General features: G+C 47.7%; 1 protein-coding gene across 1 annotated transcript in view; it reads right to left on the reverse strand.

Annotated features, from left to right (window-relative positions):
• Positions 1-25,375, reverse strand: part of TMEM181 (transmembrane protein 181) — a 50,679-nt gene that overhangs the window by 7,247 nt on the left and 18,057 nt on the right. The window contains exons 3-13 of the mRNA XM_074368072.1: positions 23,692-23,747; positions 21,807-21,897; positions 20,420-20,535; positions 16,761-16,871; positions 7,484-7,564; positions 5,616-5,715; positions 5,084-5,214; positions 4,741-4,832; positions 3,882-3,939; positions 981-1,083; positions 374-425 (exon numbers count right to left, since the gene is read on the reverse strand). Of these exons, the coding sequence (XP_074224173.1) occupies positions 374-425; positions 981-1,083; positions 3,882-3,939; positions 4,741-4,832; positions 5,084-5,214; positions 5,616-5,715; positions 7,484-7,564; positions 16,761-16,871; positions 20,420-20,535; positions 21,807-21,897; positions 23,692-23,747 (991 nt within the window). The remainder of the gene's footprint in view (positions 1-373; positions 426-980; positions 1,084-3,881; positions 3,940-4,740; positions 4,833-5,083; positions 5,215-5,615; positions 5,716-7,483; positions 7,565-16,760; positions 16,872-20,419; positions 20,536-21,806; positions 21,898-23,691; positions 23,748-25,375) is intronic.

A 25,375-nucleotide genomic window follows, 5' to 3' on the forward strand; every position in this document is an offset into this window, starting at 1 on the left:
GGAAAAGGGCTGACAGCCATTTATCTGCCACCCGAACAATGAAGAAAGAAATGCAGGTAACTACATGCTTTTCCTCCTCTGAGTTCTGATTTTAGCAGAAAGAGACAAACCATAAACAACCAAAAAATTACCTGGAATTCATCCAAAGACACAACCAGCGCTGGAAGCATGTCTTTATTAACACTCCTCCCTCCCCCGGGCACTCCCTCAGCCACCATACATGTCGGGGCCCCGCCCTGGGGAGGAGGTCTCCCCCTAATGGATACACTGGCTAGAAGCACCAAATTAACCCCATAAAAGGGAACAAAATATATTCATGACAGTAAAATTAAAATTCACATTTTGCTTCTTTCAAGAGATAAAGTCTTCTTACCTAATGACAAGCACTACAAAAGTCAGTGCGGTCAAGAATTTTAACCTGAGATCTGAAAAAGAAATAAACATTCCCATTAAGCCGCCAGACTGGAAGTAAATCCCACCGTCATCCCAGAGACCTTGGAAATAAAGCAAACATTGAACAAAGCCCTTCTTCCCTCTGGACTTTAAAGCTGTTAGTACCTGGAGCCCAGGAGAAATGCCGGCTCACCTCCCAGAGTCTGGGGTCCCCCAGAGAGCCCATGGCCATTATTATTTGGTTGTGACAGACTGGGGGACAGGATCCTATGAGGTCAAGTGACTTGTAAGGTGCGATTCCAGAAGGACCCAGGCAGCTCCAGCGGCCACATTGGCACCCAGGGTCCCAGCTGGCTTCCACCCTGCAGGCCTCCCTCCAGCACTGGCCAAGGCCCTGTCCGAATGGCCCAGAGTCACCCTTGCAGCCCTGCTGCGGCTCCCCAGGGCCCAGAGACGCTGGTCCCCAGCCTGTGGGAACGGGCCCAGGCCCTGGGTCTCCCCTCGGGGTCAGGCCACCAGCTTGGTGGCTCCAACCACCACCCCCCACAAGCCTGCAGCAGGTGCGGGGGCTGTGAAGTGGCACTTACCTACGTACGGCATGTGCCGCAGCTCGGAGCAGGCCCGCACTATCAGGAACAAAAGGTACAAGATGTACACGGCGGCCACCACCATGAAGAAAACCTTCATTCCCTGCAGCGACACCAGACAGCACGTGAATAACCACCGGGTCTGAGCGCCGCCTCTTCCTCCAACACCACTGCAGGCAGGAAAGCCAACCCTTTCCAAAAGGGAGCTGGAGCCCTGGAGGTCACAGCCTCAAATGGCTCAAATGGCACCAGATCGTGCTCTGACCTTCCTGATGGGGCTTAGCCTCTCTGTGGGCACAGGTGGCCGGCTCCCCCTGCAGGACACCCAGCCCTGCTAATCAGACGAGCAGATGCCTCCCAGGGCACCCAGGAAGCTCTGAGCACAGGGCCTGGAACATAGCACATGCTCAATTAATGGCAATGGCTCCTCCCTGTCTCTCCCGGGGGTGAGGGCTTGGCTCCCCTCATGAGGACAGTGGAATGTGTCCAGGCCTGGATCTCAACTTTGCTGGACCTTGGTTTTCTTTTCTGTGAAATGAAGGAATTAAACTAGATCATCGAGAAGACAGTGGGTCTAAAGTCACACGGTTCTGTAATTTTGTTACAGAAAACACAGAAGACTTTCCTCTGCCGTCAGCAGTGAGAGGGAAGGAGGCTGACGAAGGCCAGGCCCCACCGGGTGCCCTGCCAGTGAGAGACATGCTGCTCTCGCAGAACCTTCGCTGGAGTTCGAGGCTGTCTCTGTGCACGGACATCCCACCCCATCCCGTCTTCCCATCCCTGCCCTTGCTTCTTCTCAGAGCCAGAACCCCTCCATGGTCAGGAAGCCAGGAACCTGCCTCTACCTCGTCGGAACCTGTGACTGAAGTCTGGGTTCAGTCTCCTCATCTGTGATGTAAAGGGGCTGCACTTGATCAGTCGTGGGGTTCTTTAGCTATTTTCGGCTTTCTAGAAGTCAACGTTTTCATAGGTTTCTTTTAGTCACAGACTCAGCCACTCCATCTGTCCTTCCCAGGGAGGCTGCAAGGATTCCTGAGCCCCTGTGGCTGGTGTCCCCAACCACCAGGTTGAGAAGGGGACAGACGACCACAGCCGTGGTGACCCTGCCCTGCTCCTTGTCCAGCTAAATTCTTCACCCTCCTTCTCTAACTCGACCCTCACAGCAACTCTTTAGGGAAGAGTCCATTATTACCCTACCTCACAGACGAAAAAGACAGGAAAGAGGGATGGCTGCCACCCAGGACCATGGGCTTTACCCTCAGGCCAGAGAGCCTCATCACAGCACAGGTCCTGGAGTGTGACCTCAGGCAAGACTGTCACCACCTGTGTCCTCCCATGAAAAATGAGTGGTCTGTGCTGGACAGAAGCTCTGATAACAGTAGATTAGCAGGAATCTGTGTTATTTTATCTAAATCTGGGAGTTACACTCAACCAACACCATCCTATGTGATCTGTCACTGGGGTCTGCAGAATCTTCCTTGAGAATGTGTGCCTTCCTCTCCCTTCCTTCTGTGTCCCTGTCCCCAAGAAGAACAGCCTCCCCTGAGGCCTCATCCCTCACATGATGTGGCCCAGAGCCTTCACAGGACGTCCATATTTCCCTCCCAGCACAGCCCCCCACAGGGTACACCCTGACTCAGGTCTCCCTGCTCAGAGTCGTCCCCACGCTTCTCGGAACAGCATCTCTTCCCTGGCCCAGGATGCCTGCCCCTCCTCTCCAGCTCAAGGTGCAGCCCCTCCCACAAACTTATGAAAGCATTATGAGGCTAATTCAAAGACAAAAACAGAGGACAAAACACAAAGAAAGACGCCCCTCCCCGCCACCCCCCAGGAACTTGGGCACGAGGTCCACAAAGACACACCTGGCAGGGCCCTGCACCCTGGAATATCGGTCTCTATTTTCTATGTCTTTTCTCCCTGACAAGGTCACATATTCTGAGGGCGAAGGTCACGATAGCATGTTCATAAGGCAAACATTCAGTGACCTGCCAACTCCTCACGTTGATAAATAATGGAATGGAGAGGCCACAGGCCCTGGGCTAGCGCACTCCAGTTAAGAACCAGGCGCCTACACCGCTTCCTATGACACACAGCTTTTCAACAAACCATCACTCACTAAACTCCCCTCTTTTTCAGAGGCCATTCCCACAAAGAACTACAGATTTGCTCACTCTCTGCAAAGCCATACAGAAAAACGCTGGATGTCACCCAAGGTCAGGATTCACCTTTGTGCCTCTGGGACTGCCCTGCGCTGGGAGCATGACTCCTAGACTCCTGGCAGGGCCCCCCTGCCCCTTGGCACTGGGCACCTCCACGCCTGGGCCCGGCAGCGTGCTGCGCCCAGGGGGGGCTGCCTGTGAGGCATAGAGGGATGGGACACACTCTGGACGGTCGAGAGGAGGCCTCACTCATGGCTGATTGCCATTCGTGGGCCTCCACGTAAAATAAAGATGCTGGATGCCTCATTTAAAAAGGACCAAAAATTTCAGGACGGTGACAGCAGAGCTTCACCTCGAGCGCAGGGCCCTGTGGCCGCAGGCCTTGCAGGCCCACGAAGCCGGCCCCGGCCCCAGGACACCTTCCCACTACTTCACAGAATTACATGAACAAAACGTGTTCCTAATTGTTCTGCAAGGTTCCTAGAATTTGACACAACGTCTGCGCCCTGGCACTGCATCCATAAACCAAGGGCGGGGAGCAACAACATAGTATCTAAAATTTTATTTTTCACACTATTCAAATACATTTTTCCAAATTTTCCACCCATGAACTTTCTACAGTCCTTCCCAAACAACCAGTTAGCAAGCTTGTGTCAACAGTACAATTTAAGTTACTGAATTCAGTAATTTTTTTAAAACAGCATTTTAAAAAAAATCCTCAGGCTTCACCAACAATCCTTACCTGAAAATTTCCTGTGTCAACTCGATACTGGTACATTGGATCATGTAATTCATTAACTCTAAAAATAAGATGTTATAAAAAAACATAGGTTAATAACTAGTTTACTTTTTATTTTACACTTTCTCTCACTTGGCTTTAAAAAAAAACTTATTAACATAAACTACTTGCTGACCAAGAGTAAAAGATTTTTAAAAAGTGATCCTAAATTTATGAGACACCCTAATTTCATATTGAAAGAGCACACAACGAAGCTTAACTGCCCACAGGCATCAGTATTGTGAAGCTGCAGTATTTTTCGTTATGAAAACCCCTATACTATTATTTCTCTGGCAGTTTTAAGAGATGTCTTCCAAGCACTTTTCAATGGCGTACATGGGCACTAAGAAATAGATGAGCACACAAAGAAACAAATAAAAGTAAGTACAAACTTCACGAAGCTCATTTCAAAATGACACTGGGTTGCAGAGATGACAGGTGGGTGGGGAGAGGCACGTGGAAAAGCTAGTGAAAGGAAGAGGAAGTTTACAGATGCAGCCAAAGGAGAAACCACGCCTGGGGACAGTGGTGAGCCAGGAGCAGACCTGAGTGTCATTCCTGCACGTGAAGTCTCTGCCTCTTGGGAGGAGAAATCTGAAACGACCTGGTCTTCTTCATTGTCCACCCTAGACTAGAAGAATCGTGTACATCTCTGCATGCCATTCAAGCGAAAATGAATCCTCAGCTCAAGTCACACTACCAAGTCTTGAAACACTAAGTGACAGATTCCTTTCCGATTGAGTTCACAAAACAGTCAACTTTGGGTCTATCTGCCCTTGTTAAACGCTAAGACTGAAGTTCCACACACAGTAAAATTACTCACGTCTGCCATATTCCAAGAGTAACAGAGGCCAACCACAATAGTCCAACAATGAAGAATTTAGGCAAATAGAAAGTCAAGCACTTCCTTTCTCCCTAAAAAAGCAAAAAAAAAAAAAAAAAAGAGTAAGAAATAGAGAAGTTAGTAATTCTAGCAAACCATTCCCCCCAGTAGACCACACTGGATCACAGGTACTGAAATCACTTCTACACGGCACGCGTTCTGCTGACTACGAGGCTGAAGACAGTCCTCAAAGGCAAGTTCATCTTAAGGATTACCACCAGAGTCCGGAACGGAAGGACTGAGTCCCTGACTCCCCCAGCAGTGCTGAGGGCTGTCGGCTCACCTGGACCCGGATGCCGTGGTACACACACAGCCAGAAGAGCAGCAGCGCACACAGGAACACCGACTGGAAGAGGTCGTCCAGCATCCCCGGGAACCAGCTGTTCACCAGGAAGGAGAGGGGGAAGAAGGGGTCTGCAAGGCGAAAGGCAGACAGGCCTGTTGAAGGCAGGCTCGCCAGCACCCAGCGAGGCGCCCGTCCCGTGTGAGAGCGGAACTCAGATCGCCTTCTCCCCGGTCAGAGCCAAAGGGAAGGGAGTGAATGAAGGCTGTTTTATTTTTTAAAACCTAAAAGCCAATGAACAGGTGGCTCCAGTGATCCCAACGGAGCGCCATCTGCTCCCTTCAGCCGCGTCCCCAGTGGCCATGTCTGCCGTCTCCTGGTACCGCATCACTCACGCCACATGGGAGCGCTGCCACCTACTCCTCCAGGGGTCCCTGGGAGCTTCTGGAGACGCCAGGACCAGGCCACCTCTAGGATGCTTTCCAGCTTTAAATGTTAAAGGGGAAGGCTCCAAAGTGAAAATGGCACCTACCGTTGTAAAGCAGCAGCAGAGGCAGCAGGATGGACATCCACTTCTGCTCGATCCCCCAGTCTCTCATGGAGAACTTCCGCAGGGAGTGGGCGAACAGGCACTGCGAACCAGACCAGGCCCATCACTGTCCGCCACACCCCTCATGCGCCACGTTCCCTCTCCCTGAACCCACCATCTAGGTGCCAGCCAAGACCTGCTGAGTTAACTCCTGGCTGAACTATCCCGACACCATCAGTGACAACTGGGAGACGGTGCTGAACTGCTGCCGAGGAGCCACGGAGGAGACGGTCACAGCTGTCCTCCCCAGGGCTGGAGGGGACAAGGGGTGTAACGGCCACCACCCCACCTCCTCCTGGCCAGGTCCCCATGGGGCCACAGGTTAGGACGTCTGCGGGCACAGGCCCCACGCTCCTCGAGGGGCAACTTTCACAGATGGAGGCACCAGGGCTCCCCGAGGAGAAGCCAAGGGAACGAGGCTTACAACCATGGTCAGACAATGTGTTTATTTTCAAATGCCTTCCTGAAGCTGAACTGGCCTCTAGGAGAAATTTCTTTAGACTCTTTAAAACATACAATTTGTGATTTTTAGGAGTTGTTTTGTTTTGCTTTCTTGTTTTTTCTGCAATCTAACATAAGCCAATAATTTTCTAGGCAGTTTGGACGTCCTGGGCTGATGGGCCATTTCCTCTAGTCTGTCAGGATCAGGCCCACTTCTCTTGAGCTTTTTTTGTTTTTTGGAGGGGGTTGGAATTACATTTATTCATTCATTCAATCATTCATTTATTTATTTATTTTAATGGAGGCACTGGAGATTGAACCCAGGACCTGATGCATGGTAGGGCCCACTTCCCTTATTTGAGAACATGGTGCCCTGGGGGCCAGGTCTTGGGGCCCCAGAGTGTGACAGCAGACTCCCAGGCCACAGAAATCCCTCAAGAAACAGCAAGGATTTCTGACAGACCAAATATGAATGGCAGTTTTCCACATTCCCTTAGTAAGTTCTTGAGGGGAAGCCCCGGGCAGGCCCAGCTCTCTGCGTATTCTGTGGCCACGTCCTGCCCTCCGTCCACACTCAGGCCCCAGATCACTGCCATCAGGCACTTTCCTCATGTGTCCCCTGTGAGCCTGGCTCCTTCTGTATACAATTAGTCGGCGGAGCAACAAGTTCCTTGGGTGGCAACTGGAGTGGCCACCCCTACAGAGAGTGGACATATCTCCTAAATGTCACACCCTCTGTGTTGGCATGGGGCAAGCAGCCGATGAGGGCAGGATACCACCCTTCAGGTACACCTCCTCCAATTTATAAGTTCCCACCTTCTCCGGCTCGGCTTCTGTGGAAACCACTTGTACTCCATGGGTAACCATCCCCCAGAGTCACAGTGCACTTGTGGACAGAGACCTCGGATCCCAAATGAGCCAACAGCCTGCATGTCCACTCCCCCTCATTTGTGGCCTCACTCCAGAAAAAGCCCAAAGACTGAAAGGTCTGATCCCATTTTCCAAGGTAAAAACCCAAGAATGTGCTGTACTCTGCACTCAAAGAAGGTCATTCAAACAAGGCAGAATTCCTTCCGCATAGGTTGACATTTGTCATTACACATCGACGAGAATTTACTTACAAGTCAGTGATCTGTAATTACTATGTACTACGCAGAAGTCCTTACTAAAGCTACCACAGCATTCTTCCTGCACCCAGCACCCTAGCAGAAATACAGGATATTTAATAACATGGAGTCGGCTCATTGGGTGGAGTGTCTCCAAGTTCAGATAAATCTCCTGTGTAGTTCACACTTCAATAATCATAATTCATAAACTAACTTTGCCCTTCTTAGGTTTCCGACATATTCTGGCAGGTGAAAGGTACTTACAGTGACAATGAAGGTAAGCACCACAAAGACGAATCGGAACCAAATTTCCAACTTGGAAAATGCAGGGTCATAAGTCTTCCACTAAAATGGAAAGCAGGAGAACAAATTGGAAAAATGCATCTGAAAGGAAGTACGCCAGATCAGTAACGGTTACCTCTAAGCACAGGACAACATGTAATTTAAAATGTTCTCTTTCCCTATACTTTTCTTACATATTCTAAAATTTTAACACTTAGTACATTTTAGTTTTATATTTAGGAACACACACATCGTACCAAAATTGAAAATAGTTTTAAATAATGGCATACTAATGACGAATCTGGCAGATAAATTATTCTAAAATAATAATAAGAGCATTTCGCTTTTAAATCTCATATCAAAGATCAACACTGTCAATCCCTTAATTAGAAAGCCATACTTTCCATTAAAAGAAACAGATTTTTAAAAGATGCAAAAACGTGCACAGGTGTGATGTTGTTAAAAAAGACTAAGTGAAACATAAAAACATAAATCTGACATCAAAAAACCACAGTGGAGTGACAGTTGTCAGTTCTCGTGTGGAGCGTGACTCACATCAAGTACACACCTAACAGAGCGGAGATGCCCCACGTGCTGACCACAGGCGGAGGGCAGCCCTTCCAGCTTCGGTCTCGAGCCAGATTCATCCACTCTGCACCAGGCCAGTAAGCCCCATCATTTCCATGGACTGAATATGCATTGAATTAAAATCATCTGAGCAATTTAAAAATTGTGCAAAGCAGAGAGAGCTACAGACACTAGATTTTACTTGCCTGAAACATTAAATGTACACACACACACACACAGAGGACACAAGGCAATGACAGGCCACAATCTCTGGCTGATGGGGGAGAGGTGTACCCTCTGGTCACCCCAAGCCCTGGGGAACCCCAAGCAGAACCCAGTGGTCTCCCCAAGTCGTGAACACACCGCTGTGAGTGCAGGGCCACAGTCCACCAGCTACGACCCACAGGACAAGCACTAAGGGCAGCACAGAGCGAGCTCCGGACACCTGCCAAACACCGCCCTCTCCCCATCCTCACCTGAATGCTGAGCAGTGCAGGAGCATTTGCAAACCACCCTCAAAGGGTCACCAGCACTCACAGAGGGCCAGTAACAGCGGTGAGAAGAAACACACAAATGGGTACTGTGCAGCATACTCCAAATGCTTTTACCTCAGTGGTGGGGAAAAATCAGCCTTAGACTCAATGCTGCTTTGGTCTCATCTAGTAAACTTCAAAATCAGGCCTGAAAAGATCAAACCACTTCCAAGTAACGTAACAACATCCCAGAACAAAGCTCATGTTTATCAGAATACAAAACTCTAACAGTCAATATTATGTCTGGCACTGAATCAGAAATGCCAGGCATGTAAAAAAGCAACAAAATATAAACCCTAATGAGGAAAAAACTAATCAATCGAAACTGACCCAGAAATCACAGACGACAGAATTAGTGGATGAGGACACCAAGGGGGCAGAGGAGAGACTGAACAGGTGAGACAGAGACCTCGAGGGAGACATTACAGAGGGTAACAAACATGAAGGTGAGCAGAAGAAATGATCTAAAATGAAACAAAAATGAACAGAGCATCAGTAAGCTGTGATACAACTTCAGGTGGCCTAACAGGTGTACAAGTGGAGTCCTCGAATTTCTATTGGCAGGGAGAGGGCAGGAGGATAGAAAAAAATCTTTGCAGAAACAATGGCCAAAATTTTCCCAAATTTGATGAAAACTATAAACTCACAAACCAAAGAAGCTCAGTGGACCCTAAGTACAATAAATATGAAGAAAAGTCACCAGGGAACACCATAATCAAACTGTTTTCATAAGTAAAAGAAAAATCTTAAAAGTGGGAGTAAGGGAGCGGGCAGGAGGGGAGGGGTATTATTAAAGGATAAAAATAAGGATGATAGATTTCTGGTCAAAAAATGCAAGCCAGGAAGACCACTATTTTCACAGTACTGTTAACAATGCAATACCGCTACACACCTATTAGAACGGCCAGAATTACAAAGGCCAAGCTACCGAGGGACAAGGATGTGAAGCAACCGGGGCTCTAGCACTGCTGACAGGAACGTGGAACAAGACAGCCACCCTGGGACCCAGTGTGTCAGCTTCTTAAACAGTTACACGACCCCTACCGTGTGACCAGCCAGGGTATTCGTAGGTATTTACCCAAGAGAAGTGAAAGCTCATGTCCACACAGACTTGTACTCAGAAGTTCACAGCAGCTTTATTTATAGCAGCCCCAAACTGGAAGCCACCCAGATGTCCACGAGCAGATGAGGGGATAAACTGTGCTATGTCCACGCACTGGAGCATGACCCAGCACCACCAAGAAAGGAACTACTGATACATCGTCAATCAATCTCAAAATAACTATGCTGAGCGAAAGAACGCAGACGTGCTGTATGACTCCTTTATACAAATGAATCCGCAGTGCAAGCAGATTGGTGCTGGCCTGGGGATGAGACCCCAACAGGAGGAAGGGGTCCTGGGGATGAGAACCTAACAGGAGGAAGGGCTGCAAGGAAACTTTTAGGGGTGGGAGGCTGTACTCTGGATCATGGTGGTGGCTTCCCAGGTATTCACACATGTCAAAATATATCAGATTTTATGTTTTAAACATGTGCACTTCACTCTATGTCAATTACACCCAAATCAACCTATCAAACAGAAACCAACTATTAACAGTTGATGCTCACGGGAAAGCAGGGACCACAGGGATGAAGAGCACACACATCGTGAAGTCAGAGGTTCAGGTTCAAATCCCTGCTCTTCCATCTTCTGGTTGGGCAACTGACAATCTCATCAAACCTCAGATTTCTCCTCCATAAAGTAGGGATACTGTTAGCTACTTTGTAGAATTCTCATAACAATGAAATAAGATGATGCATGGAAGAAGTTTGTAGCACAGCGCCTGGCAAACATGAAAGTCCAGTAAACAATAATGCTGTTCTTCTAAATCCGAAGCCATACAGCTATTGTGACTACTGCCATATTGTTTACATTTTACAACAGTATTATTTACAAAATGATCACAGTAGTGATTATGAGCGATGATGTGAACATAATATTTAAAGAAGTCTAATACCTTAGTTTAAAAAAACAAATTCTAAGGCATAATCAAGAAGAGAAAAAAGAATAGTTACTACAAGAAAAAGACTCACAAAATATGTTTAAAGTAACAGTGAAGAAAGTATGTATTTCTACCCTCAAGGGACTGTAAGTCTTAGGAAAGAAAATAACCACGGACCCCCAGGAGGAGGGGATACTGTCTCAGGAGTACAAAACAATCAACTCGCTCACTTACAAAATCAGCACTAGAAAATAATGCTCTATTCAATAAATGAATAGCTTAACCTAAAATCCATATTTTAGCTCTAAAATGTGAGTTAATAGGAGGGGAGGAGAAAGATGAGCAGTTGAGACCCAGAAGAAAAACAAAGCTTGCTCTTGGCTCCCAGTGCTGGGCCTTGAGCTGGGGCCTGGCGCTCAGCGGGCACCCGGGACCCTGTCTTACTTTGCTCCTGTGGTACCTTCCACCGCCTTTCCTGACACGGGAAACTTCCCACCACGAGCACTTGGGAGGCCGTCTTTGTCTGCAGCAGCTGAGCAGAATCACCTCTGTGTCCTCTGAGGCCAGACCAGCCTCACGGCTCCACCTGGCATTCACCTGTGCCAAGGGTTTGAAAGTCTATCTTTTCCTTGAGTGAGCCCAAGAAGAAGGTGTGAAGCTTGGAGAACAGGGCCTGGGCCCCCCTGCTACAGACAGCGGCCCTCCAGCCGCCATGGGTCCGGTGATGCCTGGGCTGGGGCGGGGGGTAACAGTCCCAGGGACTGTCAGGCAGTGGCGTAACCAGAGTGGCCGCTGTACGGACCCAACACAGACTACGGGGGCTTGTCTGCACACTTATTCTTAGGTGCCAAAGTGTGCATCTGAAACTAAAAAGTAAGTAAGTAAAAGAGAACAGTATAATCCCAGGAAACCCTTGGGTTTTAGACATTTTCTTTGAAGTCTTAAGAGCTATCAATCCCTTCATGGCTTTTGCATCACGACCCCGCAGTGTTCACAAAGCCGCCTCTGTCCCTCCAGAGATGGGCTCACCTGTCATTCGTGAATTGACCTTGGGAACGAGGGCCCCTTTCATGCCCTGGGTCATTTCCCCCTCGTTACAAGCTACAGGTTTGGGGTCCAGCTCCTCCACACATCCATTCAACATTCGCTGAGCACCTACTTTGACCATGTGCAAGCAAATACAATGTTAGACCCTGTGTGGACGTGACACAATTGAACTTAGGGGAGGAAAAAAAACAGTAGAAACAACTCCAGGAGCTGACTAACTTGGGGGCAGAGAACAAGTACTCTGTGCCATCCTCAGCAAGTCCCCTGAATGGGAAAGCCGCAGAACACAGGGGAGGGAGGACCGGGTGCGGGCTGCTCAGCCCCGCACCGTGCACAGAACCTGCACAGCATGAAGCGACCCCAGAATGAGGTCCCCAGCCAGACTCACAGCCTGGTTTCCAAGGCTTGAAACACGATGTGAAAGATGCCACACAGAAATGTTAGGGGAGGAAGAGCCTAGCACACGGCCCTGTAATCTGTCCTGTGACGACGACGTATCAGGTTTGAGCCAAGAAGCCACTGGTCCTTCTCAAAGCACTGCCTGCCACCAGGCCTCTCACTCCCAGTGGAGCAGAGTGGAGGAGCCATCCGACAGAAGACCAGAGTACTCGGGAACGTGGGTTGTGGTTTTGATCTCATCCCCCAGTGAAAAGTCACAGCTTAGGAATAAAAAGGAAGAAATGAAAAATGGACAATGTCTACAGGATGTTATTCAAGAATTGACCTGAACAGATCAATCACTTATCAGAGGGGACAATGCCCAGATCAGCTGTGACAACACAGGGGGCTGATGTGACATGTGCAGAGAAGGTGCTCGCAACGCTCAGAAGAAAATGATGGAAAAGTGAGTGCAAGCAGTCGGCGGGGGTCTGAAGTCTCCACTCCATCACATGTGCGGAGCCTGGCCAAGGGAACAAACGTCTTTGAAAACACAGGAGACAAGCAGTACCTGGTAAGTCCCTGCAGGACCTGGAAGGTGGTCTTGACTTGACTGGCAATGGGAGGTGGGCAAGACACAGCCAAAAGGAGCAGACTGACAGAAGAGACAGAAGGACTGCCACTGTCCTTCAGAAAGATAAACATGTACACAGAAGTCCATGAACTGGAAGTCCACAGAACACGGGGCTGAGAGAAAAAGGAGAGAGGAAGCACGCTTCTCACGGTCAAAACCTGAGCTCAAAAATACCATCACATCCCCCCAGAAGCCCCTCCCTGTACGCCCCCTCTAAGTCACTACCCACCCAAGAGTAATACTGATCCGGAAGTAACAGCATGGATTCATTCATTTTGCCTGGTTTTGTGATTTATACACATGGAATCACACACTATGTTCTATCTTGTATTTGGCATATTTTATTCAACAATTACATTCACAAAAGTCATCCTCAATGTTGCATGTTGCTGTCCTCACTCACTCTCACTGCTGTATAATATTCCATTACAGGAAGATGCCACAATTTATGTACTCATTCTACTGTCGATGGGTAGTTTACAGTTGGGAGCTATTTAGAATTGTGTTGCTATGATGTGAAAATTTAAATGTTTGGTCTATATTTTGCATTTCCATTGCACCAACTTACACTTTCACTAGCAGGGTACAGAGCTCTGGCTGCTCCACATCCTTACCAACTTTGGCATTTTTTTTTTGCATTTTTTATTTTAACCATTCTGGTGGGTGTATGATAGTATCACTAAAATACTCTTAAGATATATTTTACTAATTATATTTTGTTTACTTCCAAAAAGGAATGAAGGTAGCTTATAATAAAAAGCCAGATTTGACAGAAACAATCTTAAAGGATTCTAAAAAGGTAAAACAATAAAGAAAGAGGGTAATTATACCAGCAACCTACATACCAGGATGTTAGTAATTACTACAATTCAGCATAAAACTTATTTCGAAAATGTCTAGCAGCTAATACCAAAAGAGAAATGTGATGACTGCACAGCTAATAAATGGAGCCATAACAAATGGTCAGAGGAATCCTGTTTGCGGGTTTAGATCAGAGTTAGCAGCGTAAGGGATACTGTCTTCAGCAGCAATTTTATAAAAAACATTGAAACACTTTACAGAAGGTTCTCTAATATCTAAATTCCTTTCTAGACATAATGTTACCTTGTGAATCTCTGAGGCAGCTCTTGGATAACCGAACTTTTTGGAGTGAGCGGCTAGACTGTATGTTAGACTTCCCCTTTCAAATATCAATTTTCTTAGGAGCTTTTTGAAAAACAAATAATTTTCTCTCCTGATGATAAATGTAATTAATAAAAGCTCCTTATGAAAAAGAGGAGAAAAAAAGAAATTAAACATTAATGCCACCACCCAGAGATAGCCTTCAGTTTTCTATCATATAAAATTTTAATTAACACTTTTAATTCATACATTTTCTTTCCTTTTTTAAAAAATCAGTATGTGTTTTGTTCTATCCATCCTGCTTTGTGACCAGTTTATTATTTTACCAGCCACAGAAGACCTAATTTATTTATTTAAACAGAGCTTTACTGCTGAAATACGGATTGCTCCCAACTTCCTGCTATGAGGAACACTTTTGAAAATAAATCTACCTTTCTAATTATTTCTTTAGAATAAACTCCCAGAAGCTGAATGACGGGGTCAAAAAGAATTTACCCACAGAGGCTTTGGTATATTGCTGAATTGGTCTCAGAAGTTCAATTTATATCCCCATTCACCTGTGTGAGAGAACTTACATTTCCTCAACCCTAGATGTTATTTTTCTTGTCAGTATTTTGACTGTTTGATAGGCGGAAAAAAAAAAAAAAAAGACATTCCGTCTTGTACTCTCTACATCTTTGGTTCTTAGCAAAGAAAAACATCATTTCATAGGTCTGTTGGCCATCTGAATTCCTTATTTTGTGAAGTGCTACGGTGTTTATTCTTCAATTCAACCAATAACTATTTATTACAAACATAACTGCTGCCAGGCACTCTGCTGGGTACTGGGGATACAGGAATATACCAAAAAAAAAAAAAAGAAAAAAGAAAAATCTCGCAAATCCCAAGGGTCCTGAGTCTGAGCTTTCTGGATGCTGCAGAGGGCTACCAAAGTGAAGCTCTGGGGGCTGGCATAACTCAGGCGAGCTGTTCTGACGGCAGCCTCCCTACTGTGCCCAGACTAAGACCGCTTCACCTGCCTTCCGTTAGCAACAGCAAAATGGCACGAGACAAGTTGATCTGAAATGCATATAAAACTACTTAGGAATAAGTTTAAGAAGAAATGTAAACAGATATAGAAGATGGAAGGAGAGAACCCAATCAAAAACAAACAAACCCAGGAAACAAACCTTGAGGGGGAACTGCTGAGAACTCTGATAGAGGGCTTTCAGGAGATGGTGTTCTGACTGGGAGGACAGGAAGGAGAGGTCCTGCATTCTCCATCAGAAGGATGAGCAAAGAGCAAAGTCTACAGCCAGGGCGGTTGGCACAGGGTGAGACCAAAGTGCGCCTGCGCTCAGGACACATGTCTGAGGCCCTGCCGGGGTTCCACTGCTGCGTCAAGACCCTGAGGACACAGGCAGAACGCCGATCAGATTTTCTGAGGACAAAGTTCGAGGAAACCATTCGTACAACAAAGAACAGAATCCAGAGCCAAACTCAAAGATCCGGAGAGGCTAGGGCAGGAAGCCAAAAGCAAAGAGGAAGTTCAAGAGCGGCCAGGCACAGAGGCAGGGAGCGAAGGGGCCCAAACCGCACAGTGACAGAGGACAAGTCCGGGGGGGTCCGAGGGCGCTGCAGCTTCCACGGGAGCCGGCTGTCAGGGCTCCAGCGACACCTGGGGGGGCCGCCTGCTCCCTCCACGGTGGGCCCCCACCTTGGCCTGGCTGCCGGAGGGGTTGGGGAGGAAACCTGGAGGCCCCCAGGGCGTCGTGAAGGACAGAAGGGGATGAGATGGTCATCTTCCGACATTGCACAGGTGTCAGGCAGACAAAGGAAAAGCTCGTGTGAGGTAGTCTAGAGACAGAGGATGGAAAAAAGCAGTGTGACCCTAACAACAGCTGCCGTTTGCTGAGCACCTACAGCAAGCAGGTGCTGGGCACCAACCCTGCCGGGTCTCCCAGAAATGGGGAAAACCACGGAGGGCACAGGAGGGAACCAGACACCATGACCTCGTGGGACAGGGGACACACATGTCCAAATAAAAACCTGTTCAAGCAGCATTATTCATCAGAGTCAAAAAAACGAAAACAACCCAAATGCCTATCAACTGATGCTTGGATACACAAAGGCCGCAAACACACAATGAGATACTATTTGGCGAAAAGAGGAATGAAGTACTGATACCTGCAAAGCACGGTGAACTTTGAGAGCACTGCTTAGTGAAAGACGTCATTCACATGCCAAGTGATTCCTTTCCTACGAAATGCCCAACACAGGCAAACCCACAGACATAGAGGGCAGATTAGTGACTGCCTGGGGGGCCAGGGGAGGGAGGAGCGGGACATGGCTGCATAACAGGCTTCCCTCGTGTGTGAATGACATCTCAACAAAGTGTAGTTTAATAAATGCACAGGCACCAGCATTTAATAGCCCCAGCTACATGAGGGAGTGGCTTTTCAATAAGGAAATGGAGGTGCAATAATGTCAAACAGTTAATCGTGGTGCCAGGATCTGAACCAGCTCTTCTGTCAGATCCAAAACCCACATTCCTAGTCACCAGGCTTATCAGTCTGACTCCCAGCAAGTGGCAGGAACAAGGAGGCTGATTTCAGCTGGACGCGAGACAGGGAAGTCTGACCACCAGAGCTGTGTGACCACGGGCAGGCCCCTCACCAGAGGTCTGGCAGGGTCTGAAGACCGCCCATTGCAGAAGGCACCGGAGAAGGGAGTCCTGGCTTTCAAGGAGCACATGCCGGGCTACCTTCTAGCTGGAAGAAGGCTGCTCTTCTCTCTTCTAAATCTCAGAGAACACCACGGTTTTCCAACTCCATGCTGTTTCTGTAAGCTCTTTCTGGTTCCATATACGTAAGAAACTATGGTTTTTCCATAGTTTTAGACCGTACATGTCGTCCACTGGCCAAAGTAACGTGATTTCGACGCTGTGACTATTTCAGCCATTCCAGCATCGAATGGAAGTAAACAAATGAGCCATGGAAACACTGTGGTATACTTACGGTGAAGTTCATTTCCTTGATGGGTGGACTCAGGTGCTCGAATCCCACAATCACCGTATACTGAGTGTAATTCAAGTAGCCAAGGTGAACCACAATGATTTCTGCACATTTCTGCAAATACACAAGGAGGATCTGTGTCTTTAAAGCAAGCAAGACTCTCCCACCAACTGACCCATGAAGTAACATGTTCCAACAACAGATGATCAGGACCGATCATCTCCAGGGAACCAGCCAGAAGCCCAGAAAAATTCAGATGCCAGCCAAAAACAGTTCTTAGAAAGAACCAAATGAGTATTTTTAGAAACAAATAATACATGATTTACAGTCATTAAAACCTTTCTACTTCGGAAGATTCAAAATAGTACATCACCTGCATAAAAAGGTAAGTTAATGAAACACAAACCTGATGTTTCCACAAACACACTTGTGCGAGGTGGGCGGGGCACCCTGGCTGAGACACAACAAACCCCAGCCCTGGCCACACTGTGCTTCCTGGCCCACTCCTGCACTTGCTGTAACGACATGGAGTGGATTATGGATTTTCCGTCTCTCCACTATCCTATTGCCCACGGGGAGCCCCCTGCAGCCTGTTAGGAGGTCAGGATCACATCCAGGGCACAGGCTGTGTGGACAGGAGCTGGCGAGGCTCTGTAGGCGTGTGGTGTGTGCATTCACTGGTCGGCCCAGCCTCTCTTCTGTCCTTTAGAATGAAGACTCGGGTCTTTTCTATTCAGAGAGGAGAGAGGCACCAAGCCTCAGTGCAGACGTGGACCGTACTCAGTAGCCAGGCCAGCACACCCCTCAGAGCCTCCTCGGGATCTGACAGAATGTGCCCACCCTGCACCACAGGAGTCCGGCCACTGCCCACAACCACCCGGCCGCTCCGTGGCACTTGCTGGAGCCGTGGCTCTAAATTGTGCAGAGTCACCCTACCGATGATCAAAGGCTTCCCGAGCCAGGAATGTCTGAGGTCAGGGCAGGAAAACAGAGCTCGGTGTCACATGAGAAGGCTTAAAAAGACAGGAGGGTGGCCGGCGGGGAGAGGGCACTGATCTAGGGGACAGGAGAGAGTGGGAGAGGTGAGTGGGAGGCCCTCGGCGATAGGCATGGAGAGGCTGGGGGCTCTGGCGACCACAGGCCCTGCTCTCCCGGCTGACGCACGAGCCAACTGCTGTTTTCATCACATCTGAGCTGTGGTTTCTCTCCCACCCACTCAGCCTTCCCCGGCTGTGCCACCAGCCCTCAGGGCACATGAGTGTGGGGCCCGGGTCTCAGCAAAACCGAATCCACCTTTCACCTCTGCAGCTGGTCACAGGACGATGTGCAGAGGGGCAGCCGAGGACCCAGTGTGACCAGGAAGGATTTAGGTTTACATTAGTAAATAGATTTGTGCTGCTCAGATAAGTACTTCTTACAAGATAAGAATCTGGATTTTCAGGGGATGTTTTAATTAACAAAAGAGTTACACCTCAGAATATATGTATCTTCAAGTTTGAAAAAATTACAGTGAAAGCACCTGAGAGTTTGGGGATCCCAAGTTCAAGCCGTGGTTTGGGCACTGATTACAATGCACCTTAGAGAATCACTTCACGAGAGCACCTTAGCTTCCTCACCTGAAGGTCAGACCTCCTTGCTACCTACAGTAAACAAAGTTTCTTCTTTACATCAAAAAAACAAAAAGGAAAGGCAATATGAAAGGGAGGCCAATATCCCTGCAACAAAAATTCCATCTTTTTTTAAAGTCAGGGCAATGTTCCTTGAATGGTCAAGGAGAGACTGGAGCAGAGAGGGACAAACAGAACAGAGAAGTCCCCAAGGGTGGCACAGAGTAAACTGAAGTAGGGCCACCAACAGGGGCGCGGAGAAGCCATGAAGGGTCACCGTCAAGGTGCACAGTATGGCAGGCGCTTCCGAGAAGGAAGGACAAGTGGCCTCTCGGGCAGCCTGGCCCTATTCAAGCACAGGTTGTACGTGGGGCAACCGCCTCATCTCAGCTGGCTTGAGACTTCCCCTGGTTTAAAACAAAATCTTCCACCTTGGAAAATCCCTCCGCCTGGGCAAACCAGGCAGATCAGTCACACTGGTCTCAGGATAAAGTCACTAAGCACCTGTTCATCACCTGCTCGGTCTGAGAACCAGCAATGTCAGGTGCTGAAATACCAGCTGAGGCTGGACTCCAGGCCCAGTCGGCCCGGGGATGGAGAAGGATGCAGCATGCACAGTGGTCCTTTCAGACCCCACGCCTGTCATCCCTCCCATTTATTCAGCAGAACTGACAGCGCACCTACTGTACCCCCGGGCACTGGGGGTCCACGGACCCTCCCACTGGCTCGAACAGTGCAAGTCTCACAGGCTTGATCCAACCTGATCCTCACCACTCTCTGCAGACACCCTGAGAAGGTGTAACCTCCACTTTAAGGACAAGGAAAACACACTTGAGAAACTGGCCCAGCCCTGCTCACCTGGGTGATAAACGGGGGAGGCAGAATGAGAGTCCCGTCACTTCTGGGGCTTCCCAGAGCCACCTGCAAGGCCCATCCCACAGGCCCCGGAGGGCAGGTGGGCAGAGGCACAGCTCAGGGTGGGAAGGAGACGCTGCGATGACTGTGCTGGGAGGGGGCACTGCCGGCACACCCTTCCTATAGCCCAACCCCCTTGGGCTATGGTTCTGACCCATTTCAGGATCTTCTAGCAGACGTCAATCAAGTGGGACCAGAGCCAGCCTCTGGACAGGAATCCTTTCCTATCTGCTGTCCTTCTCACCAGGAAAAACTGCCTAGTATCTCACCGGGATTAACTAGGCAGTGTGTGTGTGGGTATTAAGGGCAGAAGCTCCAGAATAAAAGATCACAGCCCTCCTGCTTATGATCTGTCACTTTGGACAAGTGTTTTGAGCTGTCTAGTCTCTTATTGTATAAAATGAGGCTCGGATGACAGTTCCTGGTTGTGGGCTTGCTCCGGGGACTGAACAAGACCATATATGGAGAGTACCTGGCAGGGAGCCACGTTCCTAGTCCCTTAACCAATGCCTTCTCTCTGGATGCACCCGGTGCTGTCTAGACTACCCAAGACCCATTTAGTCTCGACGGAGCCTCTTTGCTAGAGCAGGGACCTGGCTCTGATCATCGGTGCTGGCAGAATATGGCGCTAACAAAATCTGGAGTGAGTGAGGGCTCCTCTCCCACTGTGTGCCATCCGGTTTCCTACCCCAGGGCCACACAATGTACCCTGGAGTAGACTCAAAAAAGCAGGCACTCTTCCTAAGAGGCCTGGGTCCCAGGGCCCCCCAGACAGATCGGGGCGTTCATCCCACAGCTGCAAACGACCCAAGGCCTCAGCAGTCAGGAAAGACCATGGGACAGCAGTAGGCAGACCTTCACGTGAGACAGGCAGCCCATCAACAGTCATCTGTGGACACCCATGCAGAAGGTTACACAGACAGTGCCAACTGGCACCAGGGTGCAGGTGTATGTGCGTGTGTGCATGAGTGTGCATGTGTGTACTGCGTGTGCACATGCATAAGAATTTATGTTATCGGTGTGTACAGTTAGATGGGCTTCCCATGCCATTGCTGGTGTGACTCAATTTTTTTGCCTCAGAAAGCAGCTCGGCAACAGTGCAGCAAGGTGAGTAATCACAGACCAGGCGGAGGCGCTCACCTCTGCACACGTGAGGGTCCTTGTCCGATTGTGAACTTTGTTATGAATGGTGGTTCCATCCTGAGCTACACCATCGACCTTAACAGTCATGAGGAAGTTCGTCTGAAGAGATGTTTCTACAAAAGAAAGAAATCCAGTGTCAGAGACCACGAGAGGCTGTCACATCTGCAAAAGCGCCTGCCTGGCCGTGTGTTATCCAGGAGGGCCCCGCGACCCAGCAGCCTCTGCACATCTGCGAGCCTCACGCTTGGTGGCAAAGTCAAGCCCTTCCATGCACTTCCGCTTCTGACCCTCCATAAAAGTTCATTTCACAAAAGGGCAACTATTTCATGGCTAAGGAAGTTTTATTTTTTGATTTCCCACACAAATTTTTATTAATTTTGTACCAAAATAAAAATAGGTTTATTTTTTGTGATTATATAATTTATTATTTTTCTGATTATATGCTCATTGCTAAAAAATAAAAGTCAGAGAACAAAAAAATACAAAGATGGTAGTAAACATTTATAATCCACCACCTGGAAAAACTGTAATTTCATGTTCGGGCCCCTCCTTCCAGACCATTTATAGACATACAAGTATATAGTGATATCAGTTTATTTGTGCTCTTTAAAATGTTGGGAAAAGGGTGTTTTTTTTTTTGTAATGTGCAATTTTTTCCCTTTAATTTACTGCAGTCATTGCGTTATCTTTCCAAATTCTTTCAACCAAAGTGTCTCGTCTGAATCACAGAACACAGAACATGACGTGGGGCATCTTCTCAGAGAAGATGTTGGACCAGCGCTGCTCGAGACAGACAGAATAGGTCATTACCAACGGTGGGTGCTCTGGGCAGGGTTTCTCAGCCTCAGCACCACTGGTATTTTGAGGCCAGACGATTCATGACTGTGCGGAATGCTGCATTTTAGGATGTTTTGCAGCATCTTTGATCTCCACCCACGGGATATTACTAGCATCCCCTCCTCCCCAGTTGCGACAGCCAAAATGTCACAACGTCACTAGACACTGCCAAGTGTCCCTGGGGGACAGAACCACTGCCTTAGGGCACCGGGACTTAATTCTCTCCCAGAACCCCACTGAAAAAGGCTGCGACTGCAGCCCCTACACCACGCAGCCGCTAAGCTAAGCTGACCGGCACCCTGAAGGATGGCCAGTATCCCCGAGGGCCGACTGGAGGTCCCTGAGCAATGACGGGGTGCCCTGAGCACAGCATCATAACCTACCCTGGCGGGCACTGAAGCAGCTTCCAACTTGTTACTAAAAAGAATAATGACCATCCCTATAATCTATCTCTGCGCACTTGCTGAAAGATTTTAAAGCTCTTTCGACCTTTAAAATGCGGTGCTCTGTACAAAGAAAACTCATTCTAAAATGTCAGGCTTCATACCTTTTGACTGATCCAACTCGACAACACATGTCAGCCACAGCTGCTGGTTGTATGTAGACAGTGGATTTGAAAGTATTTGAATTGGTTTTAGCTGAGACAGAAAGAAAAAAAAGAAGTTACATAATCCACGTGACCATTTTAACTGAGTCCACCAAATGCCTCCGCTTCACAGACAAAGTTTACATTTACAAAAAAGGTCTGAGTGTCAGCTCTGAGACAGAACCATGCAGTTTTCCTTTAGATGATATAAGTGAAACTCCACCTTCCAGAAAAAGAAAGGACTAACTTTCCTCTGCAATTCACTTCTGTCTCTCATGAAAATCTCTAAGCAGGTAGTTTCCACCACCTACAGCCTTGGGACAATACATTTACTTAAATACCAAGAAAAGGGGAAAAAATTAAACAGTATATGATGATACATATAATAAGATAATGAAGAACACAAAAATATTTTCATATGCACAAGAATCATTTTTTCACTAACAATACGCCAGGCATGTCACTGTTTGACATCTGGTATTTTCAGCTTTAACACCCCTAAAGAGAAAAATTAGAGGAGACCATGTTGCCAGGGATGCTTCTGTGGTGTCTGCTGAAAAACACAACACTGGTCCAAAACAACACTGGACACAGAAGGGGTCTGAGCCCATCCCTAGCTCCAAAGACCAGCACTATCTGAATGCAGAGTCTTTGAACATAAATGGGTGGGGTTTGTGTTTCAATGCTTCTGGGAGGCCTCAGTGAAATGCCCTGTGACCGAAGACTTGCCCAAAAGCCACTGAGGTGCTGAAACCCTACTGGAGGATGACCCATCACCTTTCAGAAGTGAGGATGATCTTTTGAAAACAAGTTAGTTCCATGGGACAGGTGTTATTTTTGGTGTCAAACAAGGACTTACAGCCAGAGACAGAAATTTTAAAAGACCAAACTATGGTCAGGAAACCCAATGGTAGCACCTCTTCAAATAGATCCTTAGCCTGAGAGTTAAAGAAAATAAAGAAATGCAAAAAAAAAAAAAAAAAAGTGATGAAAGGCTAAGCGAGGGCCCTCTCAAACTAGCAGTAGCAAAAAAACAGAGTTAAGTTTTCCTTGTTCTCCTTTTTGCCTTTTTGAGAATTGTAGGAGGAAACCAAGCAGGGGGCCAGGAGAATGAAGAAGACAAGGGAGCATTTAGGGTCAAGTAATTAAATTTAAGCCACACACGTTATGATACAGTGAGAATGTGGGACAATCGTGTTCAGTCTACAACAAAGATACTATGTTTGATGCAAAGAAAAAGAAAAGGTTCAGCTGTTTGGGCTCTCACAAGTCAGCATTTATTAAATACCAAAATTCTCCAACTGAAGGTTCTTCGTTTTTCTCTAAAGATGGTAAAGAATCAAGGCACATATAAAAAAAAAAAAGGAAAGAAACAGGATTTTCCATTTAAACTGAGTGCATGTAAGAAATACCAAACAATCACTAGAAAGAACTGTTACTGTTAGAAACCTGGCAGGGAGACCACGTCTTAACTTGGGCCAATATAAGAAGAAAGGGTCAGATACTTAAGTGAGCATTGTCAGAACTTAAAATCTACTAAGACTTGCACACGTGAGGAAGCAGGACTAGTTAACCAGGCACTGGAAGGGAACTGTGGTTCCTTAAGAGGTAACACCACCACCCTTTCTCAGTACTGAGGTAACCATTACAGCAGAAAAGGTAATTTTAGCAAACAAGGACTCAGTGGCCAGCGGTTAACAGTGGAGTAAGAAATGTACGTTGCCTGAGAAGCGAGCTGCAGGGCAAGGGGGTGTCTACCTTAATGACCCTCAAAGCAGGACCATTTCTCAGTGACCCAGAACTTTACAGGACTCACCGGCTACCACTTAGACCCAGACTGACTTACCTTTTTGCTATTATTTAGTGAAAAATTAGCTGCAGAAGTCTGGATCACTCTGGGCCCTAAAGTGTAACAGAGAAAGAAAAAAGCAAGTTATAAGTACATTGATAATTAATGTATTGATTTTTTTTTCCAAATGCCAAGGAAGACTCATACATTAGATGGATGTGGTCTTATTTTCCTGGTCTGTCTCTGGAGGTTATATACATAAATATGTAAAATATATAAACATACAAACACAGATACACAGTATCTACTCTGCTGCACCTCACATGACCCAACACAATGCACTGTTTCCATGGGATTCTGCACGTGCAGACCCTCTCCTCTGCTCTCCGGGACGGCTCTCGCTGTAGTGCATGGATCCAAAAAACATTCAAGACACAGACACTGTCTATACATTTTGTAAAGTATGAAGATTTCTGCTAAAAAAACACGATCTATTCATCCAATTAATCCAGTCTTCCAAAAATATTAAGTTGAGGATATTGAAAAAAAAAAAAGCATTACATACACAATATACACTCAAGGCTTTTCTGGAAATATTCACAGAACCTTAGCAATGTTTCAGCGCTTTGGTCTTATAAGAAGTAGTCAAAGGAAACACTGTGAACCTGCTTTTAATTTAATTTAGAACTGGGTTTGTTCTAAAGCAAAGTCCCCTCAGCTCATAGCGCCAGTTTTCGGGGCTGCCTCAGTGGCCACGCCCAGGCTGCTGCCCACGACCCTCCCCCTGGAGGAGCTACACAAGCGCACACGCCAACGGGGCAGGAGCACGTCTCTGGAGCGCGTTACGCACGCTGAGCGGACACATCTCCGCGTAGGAAGGAGGCTTGTACCCACAGATTCTCAATCTGAGTGCACGCCCGGCCCAGGAGGTAAGGCAGTCTGGTTTCCCAGAAAGAACTAAGAACTGGGAGTCAGGAAAGCCCAGATTCTAGCCTCAGCCAGTACAGCTTCTCAGATCTCCACCTCCTCATTTGCAAAGTGAGGGTGACTATCCCAGTGGTCCCTAAGGCACTCCTAACTCTGAAATCCTAATAACTTTACCATATAAAGTAACTGGGAGCAGAGGACTTGTGATGGTGACTTTGTGTCAAGTTGACTGGGCCACAGGGTACCCAGATATTTGGCTAAACATTATTCTGGGGTGTCTGTAAGTGTGGTTCTGGGTGAGATCACTTTTTGAATCAGTAGACTAACGTAAAGCAGACTGCCTTCCCCAGTGTGGGTGGGCCGCATCCAAACTGTTGAAGGTCTGAATAGAGCAAAAGCTGAGGGAGGGACAATCTGCTCTCCTTGCCTGGGCTCTCCACCTTCGGGCCGGCCCCTCAGTCTCCACCTGACCTTCTGGCCTTCAGACACAGACCAGAACTTACACCACAGGCCCTCCCATGTCTCCAGCTCGCCTGCCGCAGACTGCGGACCTTCTCAGCCTCCACAGTCATGAGAGCCAATTCCTCGTAATGAATTGCTCTCTCTCTCCCCTCCCCCCACCATGTGTCTCTGTCTCTGTCTCTCCCTGTATATGTGTGTATCTCCTATCAGTTCAGTTTCTCTGGAGAACCCTGGCTAGCACAGGTTTTGGTGCTGAGAGTGGTTCTAGAGGCGCAGCATGCTAAGGATGAGTTTTCTATATTGGTTCTGGGCTCGCTGGAACCTGCTCTCTAATCTGATTAAAGATGCTAAT

The sequence above is a fragment of the Camelus bactrianus genome, chromosome 8, assembly GCF_048773025.1.
Source record: "Camelus bactrianus isolate YW-2024 breed Bactrian camel chromosome 8, ASM4877302v1, whole genome shotgun sequence".
NCBI lineage: Eukaryota > Metazoa > Chordata > Mammalia > Artiodactyla > Camelidae > Camelus > Camelus bactrianus.